The 23,518-nt window shown below is 40.5% G+C and overlaps 1 protein-coding gene and 1 long non-coding RNA gene across 4 annotated transcripts in view; both read left to right on the top strand.

The window, feature by feature from the left end:
• Nucleotides 1–8,778, top strand: part of col12a1a (collagen, type XII, alpha 1a) — a 54,422-nt gene extending 45,644 nt beyond the window's left edge. For 2 of the 3 annotated variants that reach the window (XM_068339634.1, XM_068339636.1), the window contains 13 exons: nucleotides 451–537; nucleotides 995–1,048; nucleotides 1,423–1,518; nucleotides 1,841–1,894; nucleotides 2,881–2,934; nucleotides 3,248–3,301; nucleotides 4,024–4,095; nucleotides 4,191–4,226; nucleotides 4,326–4,392; nucleotides 4,485–4,667; nucleotides 4,843–4,920; nucleotides 6,270–6,440; nucleotides 7,924–8,778. In XM_068339634.1, the coding sequence (XP_068195735.1) occupies nucleotides 451–537; nucleotides 995–1,048; nucleotides 1,423–1,518; nucleotides 1,841–1,894; nucleotides 2,881–2,934; nucleotides 3,248–3,301; nucleotides 4,024–4,095; nucleotides 4,191–4,226; nucleotides 4,326–4,392; nucleotides 4,485–4,667; nucleotides 4,843–4,920; nucleotides 6,270–6,440; nucleotides 7,924–8,054 (1,137 nt within the window). In that variant the 3' untranslated portion in view covers nucleotides 8,055–8,778. Of the gene's footprint in view, nucleotides 1–450; nucleotides 538–994; nucleotides 1,049–1,422; nucleotides 1,519–1,840; nucleotides 1,895–2,880; nucleotides 2,935–3,247; nucleotides 3,302–4,023; nucleotides 4,096–4,190; nucleotides 4,227–4,325; nucleotides 4,393–4,484; nucleotides 4,668–4,842; nucleotides 4,921–6,269; nucleotides 6,441–7,041; nucleotides 7,878–7,923 lie in introns of those variants that run through there. The other variant, XM_068339637.1, reaches the window with a different exon arrangement.
• An 8,189-nt stretch (nucleotides 8,779–16,967) lies between these two features.
• LOC137611446 (uncharacterized) lies at nucleotides 16,968–22,753 on the top strand. Its single transcript, XR_011038632.1, has 3 exons — nucleotides 16,968–17,098; nucleotides 17,624–18,124; nucleotides 22,550–22,753. It is a non-coding gene; the product is annotated as an uncharacterized lncRNA (long non-coding RNA).
• The last annotated feature ends 765 nt before the right edge of the window (nucleotides 22,754–23,518 follow it).

Consider the following 23,518-nt stretch of genomic DNA (forward strand, 5'->3'; position numbering starts at 1 on the left):
AAAGTTCCTTTAGATCACAGAGCAGGCAGTGGATCTAAAGTAGGTTCATTAAGTGTGGTAAATACCGGATACGTGCACATTAATCTAATTATGAGTAATTCACCTATAATTTACATCAGATATTAATATATCACATCAATGACTTCACTGTTGCGTAAGTCATTATGTCATACTTCAGAATGAGCCATTGTTCTGTCATGATCATTACAGATTTTCTCTTCTTCTTAAACTCCATGCAAAGTAGAGAACATTGTTTGCCAGGATACTGTCACAAAATTGCATCAAGGATTTTCAATTTTACCCCTTTTATTCTGTTGATTGCCAATATATGGTCTCAATTATCATTCAGTGGATGTGGAATAGGCCATAGGAATACTTCTGTAACATGTATGTGTGTGGGAATATGATTTTTTCTTTTCTAATCTCTTTATCTTCTGTGTTCCTTTTCAGAGGGACGAGGCCAAATGTCCATCCCTTCCCCACTCCTGCACATGTACGCAGGATAGCATTGGTCCTCCGGGGCCTTCTGGACCTCCGGTAAAGAGACTATAACCCACTTTTACTCCTGTCTTCTGTGTGCTTTCACCTGATAAAAAGGTTTAGTCAAACATGTTTCTGTAATGATGATAAAACCTCACTTTTCTCAGCTAGGGTTTAATGACTACACAACTATAGCATTTTTCTGCTATTGAATTGGAACTTAATTAGACTGAGAACGTTCCCTTTGCACGTGGAGTGGTATTTTCTTTTCGTTTGGAAAGAGTAGATGAGAATAAGACTGATGGCATGCCATGAAATGTGGGCTTTGGGATAAGTGACAAAGGATAAATGCTTTCTGAAAAATAGCAGTAAAAAAGTCTTGAGGTGAAGTCTGGAATATGTGTGCTTGGTAACCTCACTAAACCCCACTGAGGATTGTTGGGATTGGGGTTTCAGGGCTTTCGGAATCTACTACTTTGTTACAATTTGTGTTGTTGGCTCCTTGCTTTTCCAGGGCAGCCCAGGCTCCAAGGGAACCCGAGGAGATAGAGGAGAACAAGGCAATGCCGTGAGTAACACCTTTTTTTTCCCAGTTTGAATTTCTAATTCCTTTTTATGTAGAGTAAGGCAGATAAAGTGAAACTGTTTGTACTGGTGATGCTTGGCTGTGAACCTCTTGGCCAATAACATTAATAAAGCTAAATCCACATGTGATAATGATCAACTTCTTAGTAGCCTTGGTACTTCAGAAGCTGTTCTGGTACAAACTTGTGTTTGGTTACACAATCAGAGAAAGCAAATTGCACACATCTGAGCTCAGTTATCGAGTCTATGTTGTATATTGGGAGCATTTCCGTGGATAACAATCACTGTACAATGAAAAGTCCTTTGTAAGATTATGACAATGAAGTGTCTTTGTTTTCTGTCGGTGTAATGCTGCAGGGTCCAATGGGCAGACGCGGTGAGCCAGGACTCCCAGGTGCAATGGGACCACCAGGTCCACAAGGACCTAATGGACTCTCTCTGCCCGGAGAACCTGTAAGTGAATCCAGTTACGTCCATGGCCAACCAGTTAAGAAATAGGGAGATATCCATGGAAGATAGATTTACTATCATCTTTCATTAGTGCTCATGTTGATATGTTGCAGATCCGTCAGTGAGTTGGATTTACAGCTAAAATAAAGACACATCATGCTTCCATTACTTCTAGCCAAGAGACCTCTTTAATTTTCTTACCTGGAGACATGCCTGTCAACAAAAAAAAATAATCAAACATGAAATCAATCATAGACTAAAACGGATATAACAACAATTTAAGCTTCTTTTGCATATTTCTCTTTTCTTCCTCCTCTGTATTCAGGGTCGCCAGGGACCAAAGGGAGATCCTGGAAACCCGGGTCTGCCTGGCTCACAAGTACGTACTCCCCTCTCATGTTGTGGTATATGAACAGGAAACAGTTGACGATCCGTAGAGAGCACCACTGCTACTGGAGCCTCCACTCAGTCCACAAGGCCAGATTGAAACCACACTTTGGGTGGGACGCTTGCCATGCCATCCTCAGGGAGACCCACACTCTCAAATCAGCCTGTTGATTGACAAACAGTAGAACGGAGCAATGCAGTTAAATTATTATAGAGCACAGACTCGTATTACCAAAGGGGAAATAGAGAATGGAACAAGTTTTCCTCAGCCTTGTAATTGAAGATGATCAGGATTTGGTAAAGACTAACAGTCTCTCTGAAGCTTGAACATCTTCGACTTACGGTAGATGCCATTATGCTGACGTTTGGATGGAAATGAAAGTTAGACATTCAACTCTTTCCCTAACATGTAGAGTTAATCTAGAGTTAATCAAATTATTGATGTCACTGTTTCATCAAGTCTTAGTCAGATTTGAGTTTCAGCTGAACCCATTTCACCATACAAGAGAATTTTCTGGTAGAAGGGCATTTTATGTGGGCTGATATTACATAGCCATCTCTTGACAATGATCATTCATCCAGCTGAGGTCATTCAGCAAGTTCCCAACAATCAACCTAAGAAATTATGACCACTGGTTATCCTGGCCTTTGAATAAGCAAATTCAGACATGGGAGAAAGTCAAATTCTGTGATCTTTAGGGTTTATAAGGAGGGATATTTTGGTTTCTTAACACAATAGCATTTACTGTAAAAGCTGTGTCTCTGCAGTCATCCAGTAGACCTCATGTCTCAACAGACAATATCCAAACTGTTCTTTCTCTTAGATAAAATTATTTATTTTCTTTGGCTAGATATGTAGGGAATTTAAGGATATTCTTGTTAGATAGATTCTAGTCCAACACAGGCTTTAGGGAGCTTTACCAATATTTTGTTCCTAACCATTACCATTTAATTAGGTGTGTCCACTTTTTTTCCCAGGGTTCCCCTGGACAACGTGGTCCTCTGGGCCCTGTTGGACCAAGTGGAGCACGGGTAAGATCTGCTTCCATGCCTGCTTAGTGTACGCACTGTGTTGAAAGCCTACAAATGGATCCAGGACTTGGTTATACCACTGCGTTGCGTGTGATCACCTATTTATCTCACATGGAAGTACTGTCATGTTGTTTTTACACACACACAGTATGTTGTCACTTGTGGCAGCCAGAAGAATTAAGTCATTACTTCTATATTTAGGAAGACAGGTTCATGGCTGAAACCAATATAAAGTCATGACAGTGATGTATTACATGCATTGGGTCTCCAATGTGTTGTAACCTGCGTGTGATTGTATGTTGTTTCTACGCAGGGGCCACCAGGAAAGGAGGGACCATCTGGACCCAGAGGCCCACCAGGGCCCATGGTGAGATTTTTTGTTTGTCTTCGACTCTTTGTGTTGTGCAGTTCAGAGGCAAATAAATATAGTTCTTAGAGTGCATTTTATTTCCTGATGTATCTGCAACAATCACTCCTCTGGCTCCATGGTTGCACTCTGCTGGAACACCATATAAAAAGCAGACTGTAGACTGTAGAGCCTTCCACTGTTAAGAAGATGGTACATGCATCTCGTCTTCTTCTTCTGTGGTTTGGGAGGTCTGAATCTACTTAATACAGTCATCATGCCAACCGGCATTGTGCCACTATACAATTCACGTGCACCATACCATTGTTTGTGCTCCAACACTCACTAGCAGTGACTGATGGCTGGTGTGTTTGTGTGTGAGTGTGTGTGTGTGTGTGTGTGTGTGTGTGTGTGTGTGTGTGTGTGTGTGTGTGTGTGTGTGTGTGTGTGTGTGTGTGTGTGTGTGTGTTTGTGTGTGTGTGTGTGTGTGTGTGTGTGTGTTCGCGCAAGTGTGTCTGCATATGTGTCCGCTCCCCGGTGGTTGTTGTGCATGTGAATTTCTTTCTTCTCATTAGTGTTCTTGGCCATTAGTGCCACATGCCCAACCACTGCAGATGTCAAAGAAGAGGCTCCGACCTTGAGTCTGTTCTACAACAATAAACAGGCAGCAGGAGTTAAATGTTGCACTCATGTTTACCGTGCAGTAATTTAAATAAACACTACTACTACTTTGTTTTTTCCAGGGAAGTCCCGGAAATCCAGGTGTACCGGGAGTTACTGGAAAACCAGGAAAAACAGGAGACCCAGGAAGCCCAGTATGTATCATACAGCTTAAAGATTAAAATATTGGTCAAATGACAAAAAATAAGGTCACCATCGCTTGTTCTAAATCTGTCCTTCACCTTAACAGGGACCTGTTGGACAAAAAGGAGAGAAAGGAGAGAGGGTAGGCTCGATTAGATTGCCATTCATCATGAATAATGCATCATTGAGTCGTGAAATGAGAAAAGCAATGCACCGTTTTCATGGAAATGTTGTTTTCCAGGGAGACTTTGCGTCCCAGAATATGATGCGCTCCCTTGCCAGACAAGTTTGTGAACAGCTTGTGAACAGTAAGCAAACTTGTCTTAATCTTCAGGGAACTTTAAAGTAATCCTAGCATAAATATAAACTAAATTCAACTGATTTTGTTTGTATCGTGCAGGTCAGATGAGCAGAATTAACATGATGCTCAACCAGATTCCTTCTGGATATCGAAGCAACTCCCCGGGACCAGCTGGTCCGCCTGGCCCACCTGGCGAATCGGGACCCCGTGGAGAGCCTGGGCAATCTGGACGGACCGGTTTCCCTGGAACTCCAGGGCTACCTGGAAATCAAGGAGAAAGAGGTTCTTCATCTCAAAGCTTTTTTTCAAAAATTTCTTTAATATTGCACAGCTGTAAATAAATCAAATAGTAACAATGCCCTTCCATAACCTTTAGTAATATACACAAATCAAATGACTTCCAAAAGTGTTCTTAATTGTCATGAAAATATTTTTACTATTTTCTCCATTCCTTCAGGTTTGGCAGGAGAAAAAGGAGAGAGAGGATCTCCAGGCACTGGTATCAGAGGACAAAGAGGTCCAGCTGGGCCACCAGGTAAGACATGGCCCTTTTCCATACAGATGTCCTAGCTTGGCTTAACTTGATTTAGTTTGGCACATCAGTCCAGGACTGCAGGGATTTGCATCTCCTTTCCAGCAGGTGTTTAACTGATGTTGTGCCTTAGTCAGTGACGTTTAAGAGAAGCGGGCTAATATGTGGCTAGTTGTCAAATATAGGATGGTAGGTAAACACTTTTATTTTGCCACAACGTAGCAGGTGAAAGAACCCCAACACCCACCTGCAGGAGGTGATCTGTTTATATGGGGGCAGTGAGGGCATGTTGTCTGCAGCTCTTCATCTATCACGTCTCAGTGCAGAGACGTGATGAGTTGCAACACATTAGTTTGAGGGTCGTTGGGTGCAGTTTGCAAAATGTCACCACAATCTGTTTGGAGGAAGTTTGGATTCACCTCAGACCGGAGATGGGCAAAACCTGACACAACACATCATGTTTGAACAGCTCAAGGAATGGGCTCTGCCTGACTCAGAATGGCAGGACTTTGCGCAGCCAAAAATGCCAGTGGAAAAGATGTAAAAGTTGCTTTCTCACTATGTTTAGAATGAAATCACATTTTCACTGATATATTGAACTTCTCCAGGCTCAGTTCACAATAGAAATGTGTGTCAGTGAATCAAATGAATTAAAATTCAACACTAAAGACCAAACAAAGAACATTTTAATCAATTTTTAAGTTTTTGTTTTTTGAACAATTGTTAAAAATGTAATTTAGCTGATTATTCATAAAACGTCCATAGCGCCTTACTTCTAATTTATATGCAATCTAGTTAGAGGTTCAGCACTTCAATTTCCTTTCCCAAGGGAATCTTTGGCAAAACAGGAACCCACTGATGTCCACACTGCTCCAAACACTAGCATGTGTGTTTCTGTGAATGAAGAGAGACACAACTGCGTATCAGTCGGAGGAAGTCCACACTGATGACTCAGTCCTCTGTATGGCTACTGTATGTGTGTGTGAGTGTGTGGGAGAATCAGATTGTTGTGCAATGAGATTTTTTTTTTTGGTGGCTTCATTGACAACACATGGACTCACTTAAGGAAGAGAAAAAGAGAGAGGGGGAAAATTCCATCGTGAGTTTTCACCGTCTAGACAGATGGGGCCTGGAGGGGGGCTTTTGGGGGGTGACACCACACAGCCCCCAGACTTTTTTTCTTGGTCAAGTTTTTGATTGAGCTGTTGAAAAATTTAAATTACAGCGCTGCAGACCCGCATTACCCCCACCATTTCCATATGGGTTTACGGGGTGATGTCAGTGGGGTTTTGTGTTGAGCTCCAGAGACTTCTCAAACTGGGCTTACCGACTTACTTCACTCTCTCTTGCAGGGCCACCAGGAGAGTCAAGAACAGGACCCCCAGGTCCCTCTGGCAGTGCTGGGTCTCGTGGTCCTCCAGGTCGCCATGGCAATCCAGGTGTGAGAGGACCACCAGGACCCCCGGGATATTGTGACTCCTCACAGTGTGTTGGCATTCCTTACAATGGACAAGGATACACAGGTACAGTCTAGGTGCTGCATGCTTACATGGAAATATTACTAAGTGTATGCAAACTAATTACATTTGCAACTCAATTTTTACTTACTTGGATAATGTATGGAGATATGGGTATACTGTAAGTGTCCCAGAGTACTGAATTTGTTTCTATAAGAGGTTCAACTATTTTTGTTGCTGTCTGACAGGATTTTTGTTCTTATTTGCAGTGGAAAATCTGCCATTAATGATTTTTCATAATTTCTGAAGCAAAAGGTCTTTTCATTTGTAGCCCATTGCAGCTGATTTTTCCAGCAGATTCGGTCAGCTAAATCTCACTAGCAAGCTAGCTTATTAGGCTCAATTTAGTTAAGTCTGTTAATTAGTTAGGGTTAGGCTCAAGGAACAAGACTGGTTGGGCTTAGGTTAAGAACATCATCCGGTCTGAGGTGGTTTAGGGTGGGATTGAACAAATGGGAGCTACTTCCAATATCTCCATACATTCGATGTTCAATTTTAAAACTGGCATGTAAAAATATAAGCTGTCTATTAGTGAATGATGACCTGCAATAAGATGCTCATAATTTTGTTCCACAGTAATCTCACATCCTCTTTAAAATATTTTCAGGTATGGCATAAGTAACTGTCTAAGTCACCTGTGCCGCTTACACTTTGAAGCCCCGTTTCTGAGATGTTTGCCCAGTGTCCGTGGGGCATGTAAGGATAATCAACATGGACACACAATTGAACATTAAAAAAAGACATAACCAAAACCCCCAAAAAAGCAGGACAGAGCAGACTGGCACTCACATCGTCTCATAGCCACAAGCTACAGCAATGGCAACCTGCTGGTCAATTTGCATCTTGAACTACAAACCGTTTGGAGACAAAAACAGACTGAGCTTTTCCACGAAGGAAGGAGCATGTGCAAACACGATCCACAACAACTACTAACATAGAGGATTTCATAACTGAGAGCAATGACAATGTAGAGGTGATATGTGTAAATAAAACTAATTTCTGTGCCTTGTAAATGATTGTATGAACCAGAACATGTCACTAAATTCAAGTTAACATCTGAGCTTGTACCCCATAACCCTCTGCTTACTTACCATGAGCATAACCTCTGTTTATGATGCCTTAAGTGATTTAAAAAGCTCGGTTACTGATTGAAGCATGTGCCATTTGTATTTGTATTCATCATGTTGTTTGTGTGCATTGACCAAATCACTGCTCAACATTCTTCTCCTGCCATTTCCATGCGATTGTTGTAGTATGAGCTGGTTATTTTACTACATCCTATTATTCAGTAGCTTGATGGATTTTTTTTGTAAATGTCATCACAGAATTTTACATTTTTTTTATTTAGCTTTTTTTTGTACATTAGGAAGGACTAGTTTGACACAGGGGATTTTTACAAAGTCCATAGTGCAATATAATTTAAATTGTGCATGTGATAAAATTGTACAAGAACCATTTATTTGATTGGCCGTCCCAAATATTCTTCTAGCCAACCGCTACCACCCTGAACCTGAGGTGGTGTCTATACCTGTGGAGCCAGCTGGAGGGGCAATACAAACACGAAACCAACGAGGAAAAAGATCACTACCACAGGACAGCACAGAAACATTAGAATCATAGCTACAATAAGGAGAAAGTTTACTGTTGAAATAACTTCCATGATCACTTTCGTGAGGATGAAGTGATTTTCAGAACAACATTATATGGGTTCGATACCCCTGGCTTCACCTATTGAACATTTATTTTTTTGTCATGAGAAAGTTTAGCAAATGTAATAGAAATATACATTTTCACTCTTAACAAACCTGTGTGCTTGCTAAATGTCCCTTTATGTGTCTGCTTGTAATATAACTGCAAGTGTTTATCGGACCCCAATGTGTAATGCACTAATCATGTGAAAGCAGCAGAAAGAATCTCCAAGGAAATACAATATGTATGTTTTTGAATCCATTAAAGCTACATGTTGTAAATGTCAAACTTCAGTATGTTAAGCTGTTTCAGTTAAAACTAATGAACGATTTGATCACCAAACATTTGCTGATTGTCATATTCTGTTACGTCTGTAAACAAAATGATCATTTGAATATTTGTCACAAACCAAACTTGTTTCTTTATCATTTTGTTTTGTTACCGAAGGGTGGAATTGCATGTTTGTGTTGTATATTTACTGAGAAAGTCAGAATATAGTTGTTTTCCATCTATGCAGTTTGGTTTGCAAAACTACGGCCATAGAAATGCTTTTCTCATGTTTAAACTGCACAGTATGTGAACTCCACACAGCCTTATTTTCTTATTTATTTCTGAAACGGAAGAGGCATTTTTCAATAAAACTACTGAAAATGTAGCCTTTGATTCTTCTCTGTTTATTTTTTTTGATGTGGGCTCACACTTTTGTTGTAACAAATCAAAGATCATACACATCTTCACGTAACAACCTCAGAATCCAGCCATTTCCTTTTCTCAGATTTCACTTGATTTTGAGTGATAAAGCCACTTCAAACATCATGCTTTGAGAAAAACACTACAGAGTTTGAACCTTTATGTACTGTGACTGTTTGCACCATCTGAGGTGTCATTAAGGTTTTTGTCATGCGGCACAGAATACAAGTAAACAGTACTGTATACAATATCTCCCATTTCCAAAATGTGAAGTGGTTCAGTATTTTACATGCAATCACTTGACATTTACTCTTTCAAGCGGAAAAGATTACACTTCTAGATTTCCTAGAAATCAGTTCAAATGAGATTGAAAAACACTTGGCATGAAAAGACTGGGAAAAACTTTCCACTCATTAAGTCGTGAAATAAAAGGTGTATGAGGGTGAGAAACAACTGAAACTATTTCTGTTTGATGTGATAAAAAGCAAGATGTGATAAAGTTCCATATGAAACTTAGACTCTGGGGTTTTGAGGTGAAGAAAAAGACATGGGAGAAATCTTTTATGAATAGTCTTTCATGTTTCAAAGTGTTGTTATTAACACAAGCAATTTATGAAGCACCTTTTCAAAATCCCTTCAGTTTGTCTTGAAACTAACAATATACAGTATATTTCATAATAGTAATTCTCTCAGTTGCAGATTGAGTGTCTGACCAGTTGGGACACGTTGTTATAAATGAGGCCAAGTCTGTGCAAATGTGAACAAAAATTAGAACAAATGTAGAGTCTGATGCAAAAATCTACCATTAATGAGTACTTCACCACGTATGAGACGCCATACCAAAAACCCACAGCTATGGTCTGCTTGCATGTTTCGTGATGAGGCTTTTCCATAAAGCCTTTTCCTTTTCCTTTTTTCCTTTTCAGCTTTCTTCAGGGCCACACAGGTTTGAGACACCCTGTTAACACCTGTAACAAGAAAAATATTTTCTCAACAACTCATTGTTAAGTAATGCTGAGTCCTACATGCTTCCCTCCAAACCAAAAACCTAAACAAGTGATTTCAGGGCTGCCATATTTAACGGAACCCTCATCTAGTCCTGTTCAGGTCTGCTAATTTCTTCTGGTTAATTGAGCGTGAAACTGTTACTCCCACACCATTGGTGGCCTTATGTTAGTCTTAAAATTAAAGTTTAAACTAACTGACTTTTTGGCTCTTCAGAGACAGAAAAAATGGTAAATACAACGCTAGCATGCAAAACTTGATTGGAGAACTTGACATCCCATAGGACACCCTCTGATTATAAATGTGATATTTTCTCAGCTTGTTGCTGTTTCTCTGTCTCTGTGGGTATTTGGAAAATGATCTGCTAAATTGACCACAAGCATAGCTGTGTATAAAATTTACATTGATTTTCAGTCCACAAGGACTTGTCTTTGGAACAGGAAGGAGGCTGGTGCACACCAGTGTGGAACACAGTTTGAGTGGTAGACTGATAGCTCGCCAGGGTGCTGCCTTCACTCCACTATCCCTCTCCGTACTTGTACTGTATATAGATCCTGTGTGTGTGTGTGTGTGTGTGTGTGTGTGTGTGTGTTTGTGTAAAAAGAATTTCTCCATTGGGGATTAATATACTGTGGTTGGATAAAGCTGAGATACAGTAGGTGATTCATCCCTACATATAACATAAAAGTAATTTGATCCACTGCAATTATAAAGTATCTATTTTGATCGTTTTTATTTTCCTTACTCACATGGAGGTGATACATGTGAGGGTGCAGATAGACTCCTATAAGTAAATTCAAAAGTCAAATCTGTTGTTAATAACAATGTGAAACAGGATGATGGAAATTTAATATACTGTTTATAAGGAGATCCTCAAACTGTCCAAACTTTCCACGACTTCATGCAGCTTTAATATTGAGTCCATAAATTCATATAATGTATGTGGTGTGATATCAGCTTTGGCATGTCAAAACACAGGCCGGGGATCAAAGGAAGCAAAACTCACCACAGAGATTTGCCGTTGGTTGATTTAGTGTGGAGCTGTGTAGCTGAGTGAAAGCTTGAACACTGAGGCGCACTTGTTGTATAGATTTGAAAACACATTCATGGCATTAGTAAAGCAATATAAAGATCTTCCACAGCATTTTAAAATCCATCATATCAATAGAATAGAAATATGCACTGGCTCTGATCTGAAGTTGAGAGGAATTAATTTGGGATTTGGAAGTAATCTTGAGTGACAGGGAATTTAGAAATTTAGTTAGACTCCAAGGACTGAGGTGGCAGTAGCTCAGCTCACTGGTCTTGAAATTGGGGACGGAGGGTGGCTTATTCAAGGTCCATGTGGACCAAAAACATTTGGAGTGTTAACTGGCAGTGGAGATGTGTTAATTTGCCTCCTGAGCACTGCCGAGGCTTGAGTAAGGCACCGTTCCCTTACAAGTTGGTCATCATGTGCACCATGGATGAGCTGTCTGCCGCCCTACCTCTCAATATATATCTGTGTAAGCCCCGTATGTGTGTGTGTGTGTGTGTGTGTGTGTGTGTGTGTGTGTGTGTGTGTGTGTGTGTGTGTGTGTGTGTGTGTGTTCTAGAGCCTGTATACACACATAAACTTGGGCATGGGAAAATATAGGATGTGAATAGAAAAAATAATTACCCAAGGGAATTATTTCTCCAAGGGAATTTTTTAACGTAAATTTATTTTTTCTTGTTTGTGTTTATGTTCTTCTTCTTCTTCTTCTTCTTCTTCTTCATGTTCTCCTTTTTCTTCTGCTAAGTAAGCACCTTAGGCAGGAGATCTGGTAGAATGGCGGCTAAATGGGGATCGCATACTGTGAAGCACCACCACAGTAAGACTAATCATATTTTCATGAAAAAATTGCGCAGCTCTTTTCATAATGTAACCTCCCCTGCAGTATTCATGTACTTAATGCAAATGTATATAATGCAGTGTGACGTCCATATATTTCATTAAAAAGTAGTTCTTAAAGAAATCAATATAAATTTGAAGAGTAACTAAATAATTGAAACATGTTTTTCATTTCACTCTAAGAGTAAATTGATACCATTCTTTGCCCAGTAGCCTATTAACATAGCATCTAAAGGCACCCAAAATTCAACTAACAAATAATTTATTTTTATGTTTATCGGTATCATGTGTACACACAACACAATGTGAAAATGCACATGGTGCTTAAATGTTTGCTTTCAAAGCACTAAAATGAGACAGACAAATTTTATATGAACAAAGCTGAAGACGAGCTGACTTTATGCTAGACTAAGCTAAATAGCTTTGTAGCTTAATATTTAGCATCCAGATATGATGGTGGTTTCAGGAAGCAAAGGATATTTACCAAAATAGTCTTTAAGAAAGCAAAGTTTTGCCAGAAGACACAGGAGCTGCACTCTGATGAAACAATTCAGTTTCTCTGTACAAGAGTCGAGCTGCTTTCAAACCCACAAGAGAGATTGACCGAATTGGCTTTGGGTCAGCCAATAATAATAAAAGACTTTTTATTTACTGCCTAACCCTAACCCAACCAAAATTCTTATTTTTATTAAAAAAAGAAAATTGTGAATTTTCCCATAGTCGATGTGAACAATGTTTGGAACCAGGATTTACACAGTACAAACGCTGACTCTCTTGTCTGAGAATAATCTTTCATTGTTCATACTTTGGTTGATTGACATCAAACAGTGAATTACTGTAAACAGTGCTACTAAGTGACGTTGTGTCTAGTCCCGTTCGGTTTAATGTGGTTTCTAAAAGGAGTGACTGCTCAAAGGGAAAAAGACACAAATATATGTGAATTACTTCACCTGTAGCAGCCACACATTGGACCGGAGTGGCTTTGACTCTTGTTTTGCCAACCAAAACCTGAAAAAGGAATGAAGACGTCCTTTTGAACTTGAAAGGGGCTGAGTCTTCAGGACAAATATTCAGGGCAGCGCGTGGGTTTCCACTGACTAAGATGCCAAAAGAAACAGCAAGAAGGAGTCCCCTTTGACTGTGGGAAGAGGACAGCCAACATTTCCCTGAATGACCTTATAAAGTGAAGTTTTGATTCAGAATAATACCAATTCCCCAATAATTGCTCTTAAAACCCCAAATCCTCATTTGTAAAGCTACCCGTCAATAAATATCTTCCAGGTTGGAATGACAGTCGTCTTGATTCTGGGCCGGCGACTGGAGGGTGGCTGGTTCCAGACTTGTTTTTTTTTCTTCAGAAAGTTTGGAGTGAGAACTGGCAGTGGAGAGGTGCCAGTTTGCTTCTTGAGCACCTCCAAGGTGCCCTTGAGCAAGATACTCCCCCCTTACACATTACACATTGGGAGCAACAAGACATAGCTGCCTGACGCTCTCACATTTTGCAAACAAAATGACAAAAATGGTTGTAGCTCTTGCTAATTATCACTCAGTGGTAGACATGGGATAATGATTCAGGCTGACAATGGAATATTAGTCCTGGACAATCTTCAAAGTCACTCCATTAATAACAGGTAAACATTATATAAAAGTTATAGATGATTGTGCTCACGCAATACATGTCTTAAGACATTAGAATTGAGACCATATGAATAAACATTCATGATGAATATTTTCATACACTTTTGGAGTGTTACTCCTGTACTCAGGAGATCCATAGAGTTCTGACAGGACTTCTGTTAATCATTTATCATGTTTAACATCTGAAGATACTTCCACCTGACAGGACTTTTATTTTCCAGAAAAAAAATTCCATGCATGCAAATCTTCTGCTTTCCTACATTGCACTGTAAATGAACCACACCATCATTCAGTTTGATCAGGACTCGGATCCTGTCTGAACAAAAGTCTGGCCATCCAATGAAGACCTTTGTCCTTTTGAGATTTCACACCTGCAATTTTGAGCAGGATTAAGTGGAAAAGTCAGAAAACCCAGACGAAGTGAAGGAGATGGAGAAGTCAAGAAATTATGATTCTTGTTATATAATACTTATTCTTTTGTTTTAAGACTTTTTGTGCAGTTGAAACACTAAGTATAACAGTGGGGAAATTGTGGTTTCTGTGATAATACACATCCAGGTTAATACAACAGGAAATTGTCCTTAAGCATCTCTGCAGCGAGATTTACATAATAAAGAGCGACTAATGAATGTATTTACGGTGCATTTAAAAAAACTCACATGTTTTAATGAAGTCCAAAGTAATTCCTATGACACACTCATGATGCATAGCTTTCCTTTAATATTATTTTCTTACAATTGTTTCAGAATCAAAGCTTTCCCTTGTTTCCTGCTTTTAGTGTGAAACAGCAGCAGCAGGGATTGGCTTACAGTGGCTCAAACATCTCTACTGACTAACTACTGTATTTGTTAGTCAGGTAGCTTATATCAAGTGGAGCCCTAATTAATTACAGATTATAATTCTGGATTGTTTGTCTCATTCATAAATTTTCCATCTAAATCAAAGACAGACTCTGTGACAAATGCTACAAAGCACTTTGTAGAGACAAGTGGAAAACTTACAGTTCACTTCAGTAAATCCCCATGCAATATGAATCCATATTGCTAACGATGTAGGATTAAAAGTTTGGGAAGATACATTACTTCATCGTTTCATTATCCCTTTAACTTCATTTTTTAGCTCATTGTTTACTTGTGTTATCTATTTTTCAAGGCAAGGAGACTGTGCGTCTTTTCAAGCAATCTTAGCAGCACATGGAGACCACAGCTGTGGAGGTCAATGGTTGAAGGCCGTTGAGTGTTTTCATTCCTCTGCCTATCCCTCTAAAGGTGCTGATCTTTGTTACATATTTGACCGTGTTGCAGAGCAATCTTTGATGATGTTTTTCTTGAGAGACGAGGGTGGTCTCAGTTTCGCTGTTGTTGTGACTGGAGGGCAAATGACATGAAACCCTTCCAGAGAATGTTGGAGGCAAACAAATCAACATTTCTCACATCTTCATTCCATCCATCCATGTCAGTCTGCATGAATCTATGACTGGATTGGTTTAGCATCCCACTACACATTTTACCTCTGACTGTGAACCAGTTTACTTGTTTATTGCTACTTTATGGGTGTGATTTAATGTCTCCAGCTGGCTATGAAACCTTCCTTGGAATATGTTTCCCTAACTTTTGATATGGTCCATCTGATTCTGTGGGTACTCACTTATTCCTGGTTTTGCGGTGCTTTCCCAGTGTGGTTTTACACTATTTATTTCAAGCCAAATAATGTAGAAATTAAGCATTTTTCTGGAAAACACTAGACCTCCGGTAAAGACATCAGTTATCCAGACACAGATGCCTGTAGGAGTAGGCTTCCTTGGGTCGAGAATTAAGTGTGACGAATATGGAGGAGACCTGTCATCTGAGCCGTTTTGTGTTTATCAAGTTACAAGAGATTGTTAAAACAGGCAAAACAATTTCATAAGACAACTCAGCAAAAACTCTATGCTATATGTCTGTCCTCTATAGTGGTTTGAAACAGTGTTTTTATTCATTCAGACAGTTGTTTACTATACAATAAGAATGAATCAATCTGTCAATTAAAGTTTTATCTGTATAACCCAAATTCATAAATAACAAAATTTTCAGCCCCTCATATCTACAGTATATCTAAGGAACATGGTCAGATCTCCATTGATGATTGTAATTGTCTCATCTTCATGGCTCATGGGTTATACTGGAGCCCATCCCGGCTGACTACGGACGAGAGGCAGGGTACACCTTGGACGCAACGCCAGCTCATTGCATGGCCACCCACTTAGACACACAAGCATTCACACCTGCGGATAATTTTGTGTATTGTTCACATAAGTTACATGTTGATGGAGGTGGGAAGAAAGGCTGGGGGAACCTGGACAGAACCCACACAGACACAGAGAGGACATCCAGACTCTGCAGAGAAAGGCCCCAGGTGGAATCAAACCCAGGCCTTTCTTGCTATGAGTTAACAACACTATCCACTGCGCCTCCTTGCCGGTCATCTGAAGGACATTCAAATATGAAATGTAAGCTTCTGCAATATTTCAAGTGAATGGAGTTTGTTATGTTATGCTAAACGTCTGCTGCTTATCCCTCAATCAGGAGAGACAAGTTGAAGTAAATTGATTTATCATCTTAAATGACAGGGAGATTGAAGTAAGTTTGTCATGAGTAGCAGCAGGATGTTCAGTATATCCTCCCTTGGAGTAGACACTGATGGTGCTGGTGGTTGATGACCCTGATGAACCTGAGGAATTACAGAGTTGGTGAATCTTGAAGACTTGGCAGAGATGAGGAGCTGGAGGATGTGCATAACAGCAACATTAAATCACTAACCGTTGAAGTCATCTTAATGATTACAGATACATGTAAACAAATGTGAGTATTTGACTCAAAACTACAAATTAATTAACCACTGTTCTCACATATTAGTGTTGATTTTAAACACAGAGATACACAGAAATCTCTCAGCAACCACAAGCTCACAAAGTTGAACAAAGAGGGTTTCCTAGTTTTCACACACCAATGTTTTCAAACACTCTGGCATGTCAACATAGCAATGTGTGTGTACATATTGCTATATTGATATGCCATGGAGTGTTTCTTCATGTCTCCAGAGTGATTGTACTCATCTGTCTAAACATTATTCTCCACCTTGAGCACCGTTAAATCTTCAAAAATGTCTCTTCTGTTTAATTTCTCTAACCTTATCTTTTTCTATCATGATAACTAAATGTAAAATGCAGGATTGACAGGAAAGGTGGTTGGTTTGAAGACTGCTAACATTACCGTAGTCCGAGAGGCAGAGACAAATCTTCAAATCTGTCGGCGCTCAAACACGACTGGCAGGAGGAACTCAAAGCACGACAGGGAAGCAGGCAGGTCAAGTTTCAAAAAGGGTATAATCTGACAGGCAGAGCATAGGTATTTGGTAGTGATGTTACGTTCCGTATCGAGGCTTCGAAGCGTGAACCGAGTAGGGAAGGGGGCGTTTGCGCAAAGCGCGTATCAAGGCCTACTTCATTGGAGGGAGGGTCCGGAAATTATGACGTCTGAAGCCCTGCTACCCGCCTGTAACACGTGACTGGTTCAGGAAGGGGTTCAAATTGTTTGACGACAATATAAACTCCCCGGACTTAGACATTAAAATGCGGAGTTTTGTAGAGAGTTGTTTGAGTGTAAGGAGAGTTTGGAGAATTCAGAGAGCAGATCAGAGATTAGATCTAAATGCTAAGAGGATGGAGCCAGCTCGGAAGAGAAAAACGTCCCGTGTGTGGGAACATTTTGATTTGACCACTCCTAATAAGGTAAGTTAAATCCAACATTATTCAAGAAATGATACATTTGCATTTTAAAAACTGTATTTTCACTGTTTCCCATTTAATTGAAATGTGAAGTCCTTGTTGTGTTTGAAAGAATTGGGCTAGAATAGTAACACCTCATCTATGATAAGGCATTACCGTGCCTTTCATAAAAATAGAAAGGAAACTGGAGCTTCACCCAGCCATGGTAAGGCATTACAATATTAGTAACACAAATTTTACATGTTGACTTCTGTTCACTGTACAAATGAAAAACAACATGTAAAAGACACTATTCTGTTTTTATCAGCCACAAGAAAACAAGAGCTCAATGAGGCCCTTGTCGACATGATTTTCAAAGATACACAGCCCTTTAGTATAGTGGACGATGTTGGGTTCAGGACATTTGTGTCCAAACTGGATCCAAATGATGTTCTCCCTATAAGGCAGGCATGTATGCCTCCATGTATAAAATTAAAGTGTACATTAATGTGTGTCTCATTATTCGTCACTATATATTTTTTCAATTAGGTCCTGAAGGCCATCTTTGAGGGCAAATACCACACTGCTAAAGAGAAGGCTAAGGCTGTGGTGGAAACAGTGACTGCTGTAAGACTTACATCTGACATTTGGACATCCATGAATATGGATTCATACCTGACTATAACATGCCATTTTGTGGTGGAAGGAACGAGGCCGTGTTCAGTACTGTTGGGTGTGCAGGCATTCACCCAATCCCACACAACTGAGACTATAGCTCATGTGAAGGCCTCCCTGATAGAGGAATGGTGTTCATTGTTGAAGGGTGCCTTTCTCTGCAGTCTCCATTCTTTGATGCCACGGTTGACCTGTCAACAGAGAAAACTGTATCAGCCTCCAAAGTTGTCCCTCTCTTGACCATGCTGGAGCAAACCCTACGGGAGGAGGTGGCAAAGCCAGCACCAGCAGTTGCACTGGAAATGGAAGAACACCTCATAAGGCACCTCCGGGACTTTCACAGGCAGCTTCAACTTCATTATGGGAATAAAACCGGTAAAACAATATTAATTATGAGTTTCAATATATGATTTAATTAAAATGATATATTTTATTGAGAACAGTTAACACCCATAGAGAATCCTGCATTGATTTAAAAAAATAAAAATTAAATTGGGTAAAGGTTGATAAAAATACATATTTCCCATTTTCAAACCTCTTGGGAGGGCAGTCTGGAAAGGGACCCCCTCACCCCCACACTCTCAACTGTGGATAATTTAGTGTCTGATAAAAACAGTTATGGAGTATCGTCAATAAATGATAACCGCTAAAACCCCCCACAATGGCTGGAATTGAGCAGACCCTGGAGATTATTCAGCTGCTTGTGTGGGAGATGTTGTGGGGGTCTGTATGACTGTATGAGCCAGGACAGCCAGTTCCTCACTGGTATCAATACAATGCAGTGTCTAACTTTCCTTGCAGATAATTTAGAGATACTCCTCCGAAGTTTGCCCTCCAAACTATTAGAGCAGATGTTATAATGACCAATAAACCCCTGAGAAATGGTGAGTGTTCGTGACTCAGCTCCCGGAGGTGTCTGAATGTCAGAGTCACAAAGAACAGAGCCTGCTTCTGGGAAAGACCACGAAAGTATGGAAATATGTGTCAGCATAGAATATAAGTTTTAGTCATTCCTTTTTTGGAAGAGAGTATTTGCCTTCACTTATTTTATTGTGAAACCCCCTCCAGTCTAAAATCTGCATTCCTCTTGTTCTTTAAGTTAGAAATATGATATGGCATGTATCACATTGTGTCTGAAAATGTTCATCTTTTCTTTGGAAAAAACTTGAACAAAAATCTGGTTTTAAGACAAATCTACAAAGAAATGGTAAAAGTCAACAGCTGCTTGTAAAAGATTTTTTATTCACCCAAAGAGGACATGAAGGTAGTTGGTGTGAGAGAAGAGGATGCAGAAGACAGGGTTAGATGGAGGTAAATGATTTGCTGTGGTGACCCCTGAAGGGAAAAGCCTAAGGAAGAAGAAGAAAAGATGACTCTCATGTGCTACTTTAATTATAGAGCAATTTTAAAAAATCATCATAGTGAAATTTTGATCATCATAAAATGAGTCATCCCCTCTACCTGGACACTCTAGCTACTCTAAATCCCCTTGCATGCCCACAGGCCCCCTTGTGTGTGTGTGTGTGTGTGTGTGTGTGTGTGTGTGTGTGTGTGTGTGTGTGTGTGTGTGTGTGTGTGTGTGTGTGTGTGTGTGTGTGTGTGTGTGTGTGTGTGTGTGTGTGTGTGTGTGTGTGTGTGTGTGCTACAGGGGCCTGTACTCACCAATATGTATGCATGCGTTTGAATTACTAACTAGAGTGTGTCTTCTTAATTTCCCTTAGGGGTTAATATCAGTATATAAAATTAAAAATTAAATTTAAATTAAATTAAAAATCCTCAATTATGATAACCACTAATTATTATTATGTAAAATTTACATTATTCAAGGATATTACTTATGTCCAGTAGTCACAATGGAATTTTTTTTTATTTCCTTCAAGCCAAAAATCTTTTTCATGAATTTCATGAAAGTTAATATTTATGCCTTGATATTTTCATCTTTGATTTAATCTTGTTAATAAAAGATGTCTGACCTTTGAGATAAGTGCTCTCAGCAACATCAGAAATGCTGATTGTTTTGGTACAATCAGCGACCACAGACCAATCGACTATTCAACATGACCAGTCATACAACCCTGGAAGAAACGGGTAAGGGCCCCGCCAGCCCAGCTTGGCTGCCCCTGAATAATGTCTAGTGGCAGGAAATGTAACAGGTCAGAGGTAGGACCCAAGTACAGCACAGACTGAGACCAGGAATAGTCCAACAATTTTTTCTAAGCTTAGCACGGAATGGCAGAAATATTCCAGAAAAACAGTCTCAGCAAACAGGAATCCCAGCTGACAGGTAGCAGACAAGGAACGAGCAGGCAGAGCAGTCAAGGACAGAAGGCTGGTCAGATTACCGGGGCAAAGACGAGGAAGACGGGTCGAAGACGGGCAGGGTCGAAACCGAGGAAGCAGTCCGGAGATAAACGCGAGAGAGCTTTGCATGATACGAAGACAATCTGGCAGAGACTGAGAGGAATGGGAGGTATATATATTGAACAGGCAGGTGATAATCAGGTGAGGAAACACAAGTTAAGGTAGTTGCATTGATGAGGTGGGAGTGGCAGGCAGGTAGAGCTGGGCAGATGAGAGGAAAACTAGGAGCGGATTGTGACAGGAAAATTAATGAAATGGGGCTCTGACTAGCCGACCAATGAGAAATCAGAAAGCGTTGGAAACACGCGTTCAGAAACTTGTCTCCATCGCAGCCTGTTGGATCAAGCTGTTGTGCTGTAATTGAACTGTGTTCTGAGCTGATGACAGTCAAGAGGACTCTGTTTCCATCAATTCTGCTTGGTGCTCAATCACAGGGAAATGTAATGGTCAGTGTTTCATCACCATCTTACACTTGCCCAAAGGAAACTGTACATAAATGGTTTGCTGGAGTCGGAGTTGTATTAATCCAAGGGTATTGAAAGTCTCAGAGTAGAACCACTGGTTCTCCTTGATGAGATCCACTTGAAGTATTTTTGGTAATCAAAATGCCTTTTGAACAACATCTAACAGAGGTTTAGACTGGGACACAAAGGAAGAATTACTTTCTTTTTCATTCATTCATTTATTCATTCATTCTTACAAACCTTACAAACCAAAGGTGCTGGAAAGGAGGGTCCGGCCAATTGTCGAGCCTCAGATTGAGGAGGAACAATGTGGGTTCCGTCCTGGTCCTGGAACAACGGGCCAGCTTTTTACCCTCACAGGGATCCTAGAGGGGGCTTGGGACTATGCCCATCCAGTCTACATGTGTTTTGTATACTTGGAGAAGGCGTATGATCGAGTCCCCAGGGATATACTGTGGGAAGTACTGCGGGAGTATGGGGTGTGGGGGCCTCTCCTCAGGGCCATCCAATCCCTGTACGCCCAAAGTGAGAGCTGCGTTCGGGTTCTCGGAAGTAAGTCGAACTTGTTCCGAGTAGCTGTTGGCCTTCGCCAGGGCTGCGCCTTATCACCAATTCTGTTTGTGATTTTCATGAACAGGATATCGAGGCGTAGTCGTGGTGAGGAGGGTTTACAGTTTGGCGGCCTGAGGACTGCATCACTGCTTTTTGCAGATGATGTGGTCCTGTTTGCGTCATCGGCCTGTGACCTGCAGCACTCACTGGTCCGGTCTGCAGCTGAGTGTGAAGCAGCGGGGATGAGGATTAGCACCTCCAAATCTGAGGCCATGGTCCTCAGCAGGAAACTGGTGGACTGCCTTCTCCGAGTGGGGAATGAGGTCCTTCCACAAGTGAAGGAGTTTAAGTATCTTGGGGTCCTGTTTACGAGTGAGGGAACAATGGAGCGTGAGATTGGACGGAGAATTGGGGCAGCAGGAGCAGTATTGCAGTCGCTTTACCGCACTGTTGTCACAAAGAGGGAGCTAAGCCGAGAGGCAAAGCTCTCCATCTACCTTTCAATCTCCGTTCCTACCCTCACCTATGGTCATGAGCGATGGGTCATGACCGAAAGAACAAGATCACGGATACAAGCGGCTGAAATGGGCTTTCTCAGGCGGATAGCTGGTGTCTTCCTTAGAGATAAGGTGAGAAACACTGCTGTTCGCGAGGGGCTCAGAGTAGAGTCGCTGCTCCTTCGCGTGTAAAGGAGTCAGTTGAGATGGTTTGGGCATCTGGTGCGGATGCCTCCGGGATGCCTCCCTAGGGAGGTGTTTCTGGCACGTCCAGCTGTCGCCCTACTTGTCTTGTCACGATGCTGCTGGTTTGCTTGGATTGAGCCATGAAGTAGAGGTAGTGGGCCACAACTGTGAATTTTTATTTACCTTAGAAAAACATCATAAAATACAATGATGGATGTGTGGTGGCATACGATAGGTGAAAAGGTCACAAAAATAAGGATTTCTCCTCTAGGAGACCAATAAAACATACAGAATATTTCAACCAATTGGGTTTTGTCATGAATCTGTCAAAGTTAAACTGCGGTGATTAACAAACAGCAGGGATGCCCTCAAGATCATTATTCTAGCTTGGGGTGGCATTAATTAATCATCCTTTATTGAATGTGAATCTGAATGATTGGGTAGACTGATTTTATGCTCAGAGCAAAGTTGGATAAAAACTCAACGGTAAGGGTTGATCTTTTAAATACATTTTTAAGGGGCTCTATTGTTTAGAATTAACAAACATTTTCCATCTTGACTGCTGTCAAATTTAATACAAGTGTAGCCTAAATCAATGCCTAAATCCATGGTCACCTGTGTGTTGTCACTTTAACTGGTTCACTAGAGAGAGTCTGGACACAGTGACATATTGGAGAACGACTTTTTATTCATTCAAAATGTAATTGCTGTTTTATTTTATTATATTATTTCTTTTCCAGTGAGAAAACAAGCTGAATTCCATCTATTCTGCTGCAGCTGACGAGTGAACCCCCAGTGGAATAAAACACACGCTGCAGCCATGTCCATGTCCTTTACTGGTCATTCAGAGGTATTTTACAGCTTCATACTGAAGTCACTGTTGAACCTTTCAGGGGAACATGTTAGTTTAAGGTTGCAGAAAATACAGAACATCATGACAAGGGGCACAGAGTTGTTTCCATCACAGCCATTAAAGTTTTCACCATAATAAAATGTGTCTACAGCAGTTTGTACTTTAATTTATTTATTTTTTCTTCTGGGTTTTTCCTTTATTGGTAATGAAAGCTGAAAAATGACAGGAAAAGGGAAATGAGAGAGAGAAAGGAGGAAGGAACAAGAAAAAGGCTGGAATGAAATTCACACTACATCATAGTGGCACCACCCACTCATCATCCCCGTCCACAGACGTCATGATGTTTTCTTGCTTGTCATTATGTTGAATAAAAAACAATTACACACACACACACACACACACACACACACACACACACACACACACACACACACACACACACACACACACACACACACACACTTATTTCTGTTAGTGTGTACTGTATGTGTTGTATAATCACACTGCTGTTAGAAAGGGAGTTGGCATCAGAGTTTTTTGCTTCAAGGTGTAAACGAGTCAAATTAAACTTGAACACATAATGCCTCACCTCACCACAGACTAAAGATGTGCTGGCACCGCCTCATATAGTGCTGCAATGAGGGGTTATATTGGAGGCATTTTCAGGCTTCGCTGGCTTTCTACACATACCGTAATCAGTATCCATGTCAGAGCCGGCGATCTAGTCTCACATTGTGAACTTGGTACAAAAAGCACCGATACATTCATAAAACGATTTTCCAATTCAAAAATAATTGGAAATGCAGAAATCTGGCTGCTCCTTTCAATTTAAATCAAAGTTCATAGCTTAATTCTT

This window comes from Antennarius striatus, chromosome 17 (genome assembly GCF_040054535.1).
Source record: "Antennarius striatus isolate MH-2024 chromosome 17, ASM4005453v1, whole genome shotgun sequence".
Classification (NCBI taxonomy): domain Eukaryota; kingdom Metazoa; phylum Chordata; class Actinopteri; order Lophiiformes; family Antennariidae; genus Antennarius; species Antennarius striatus.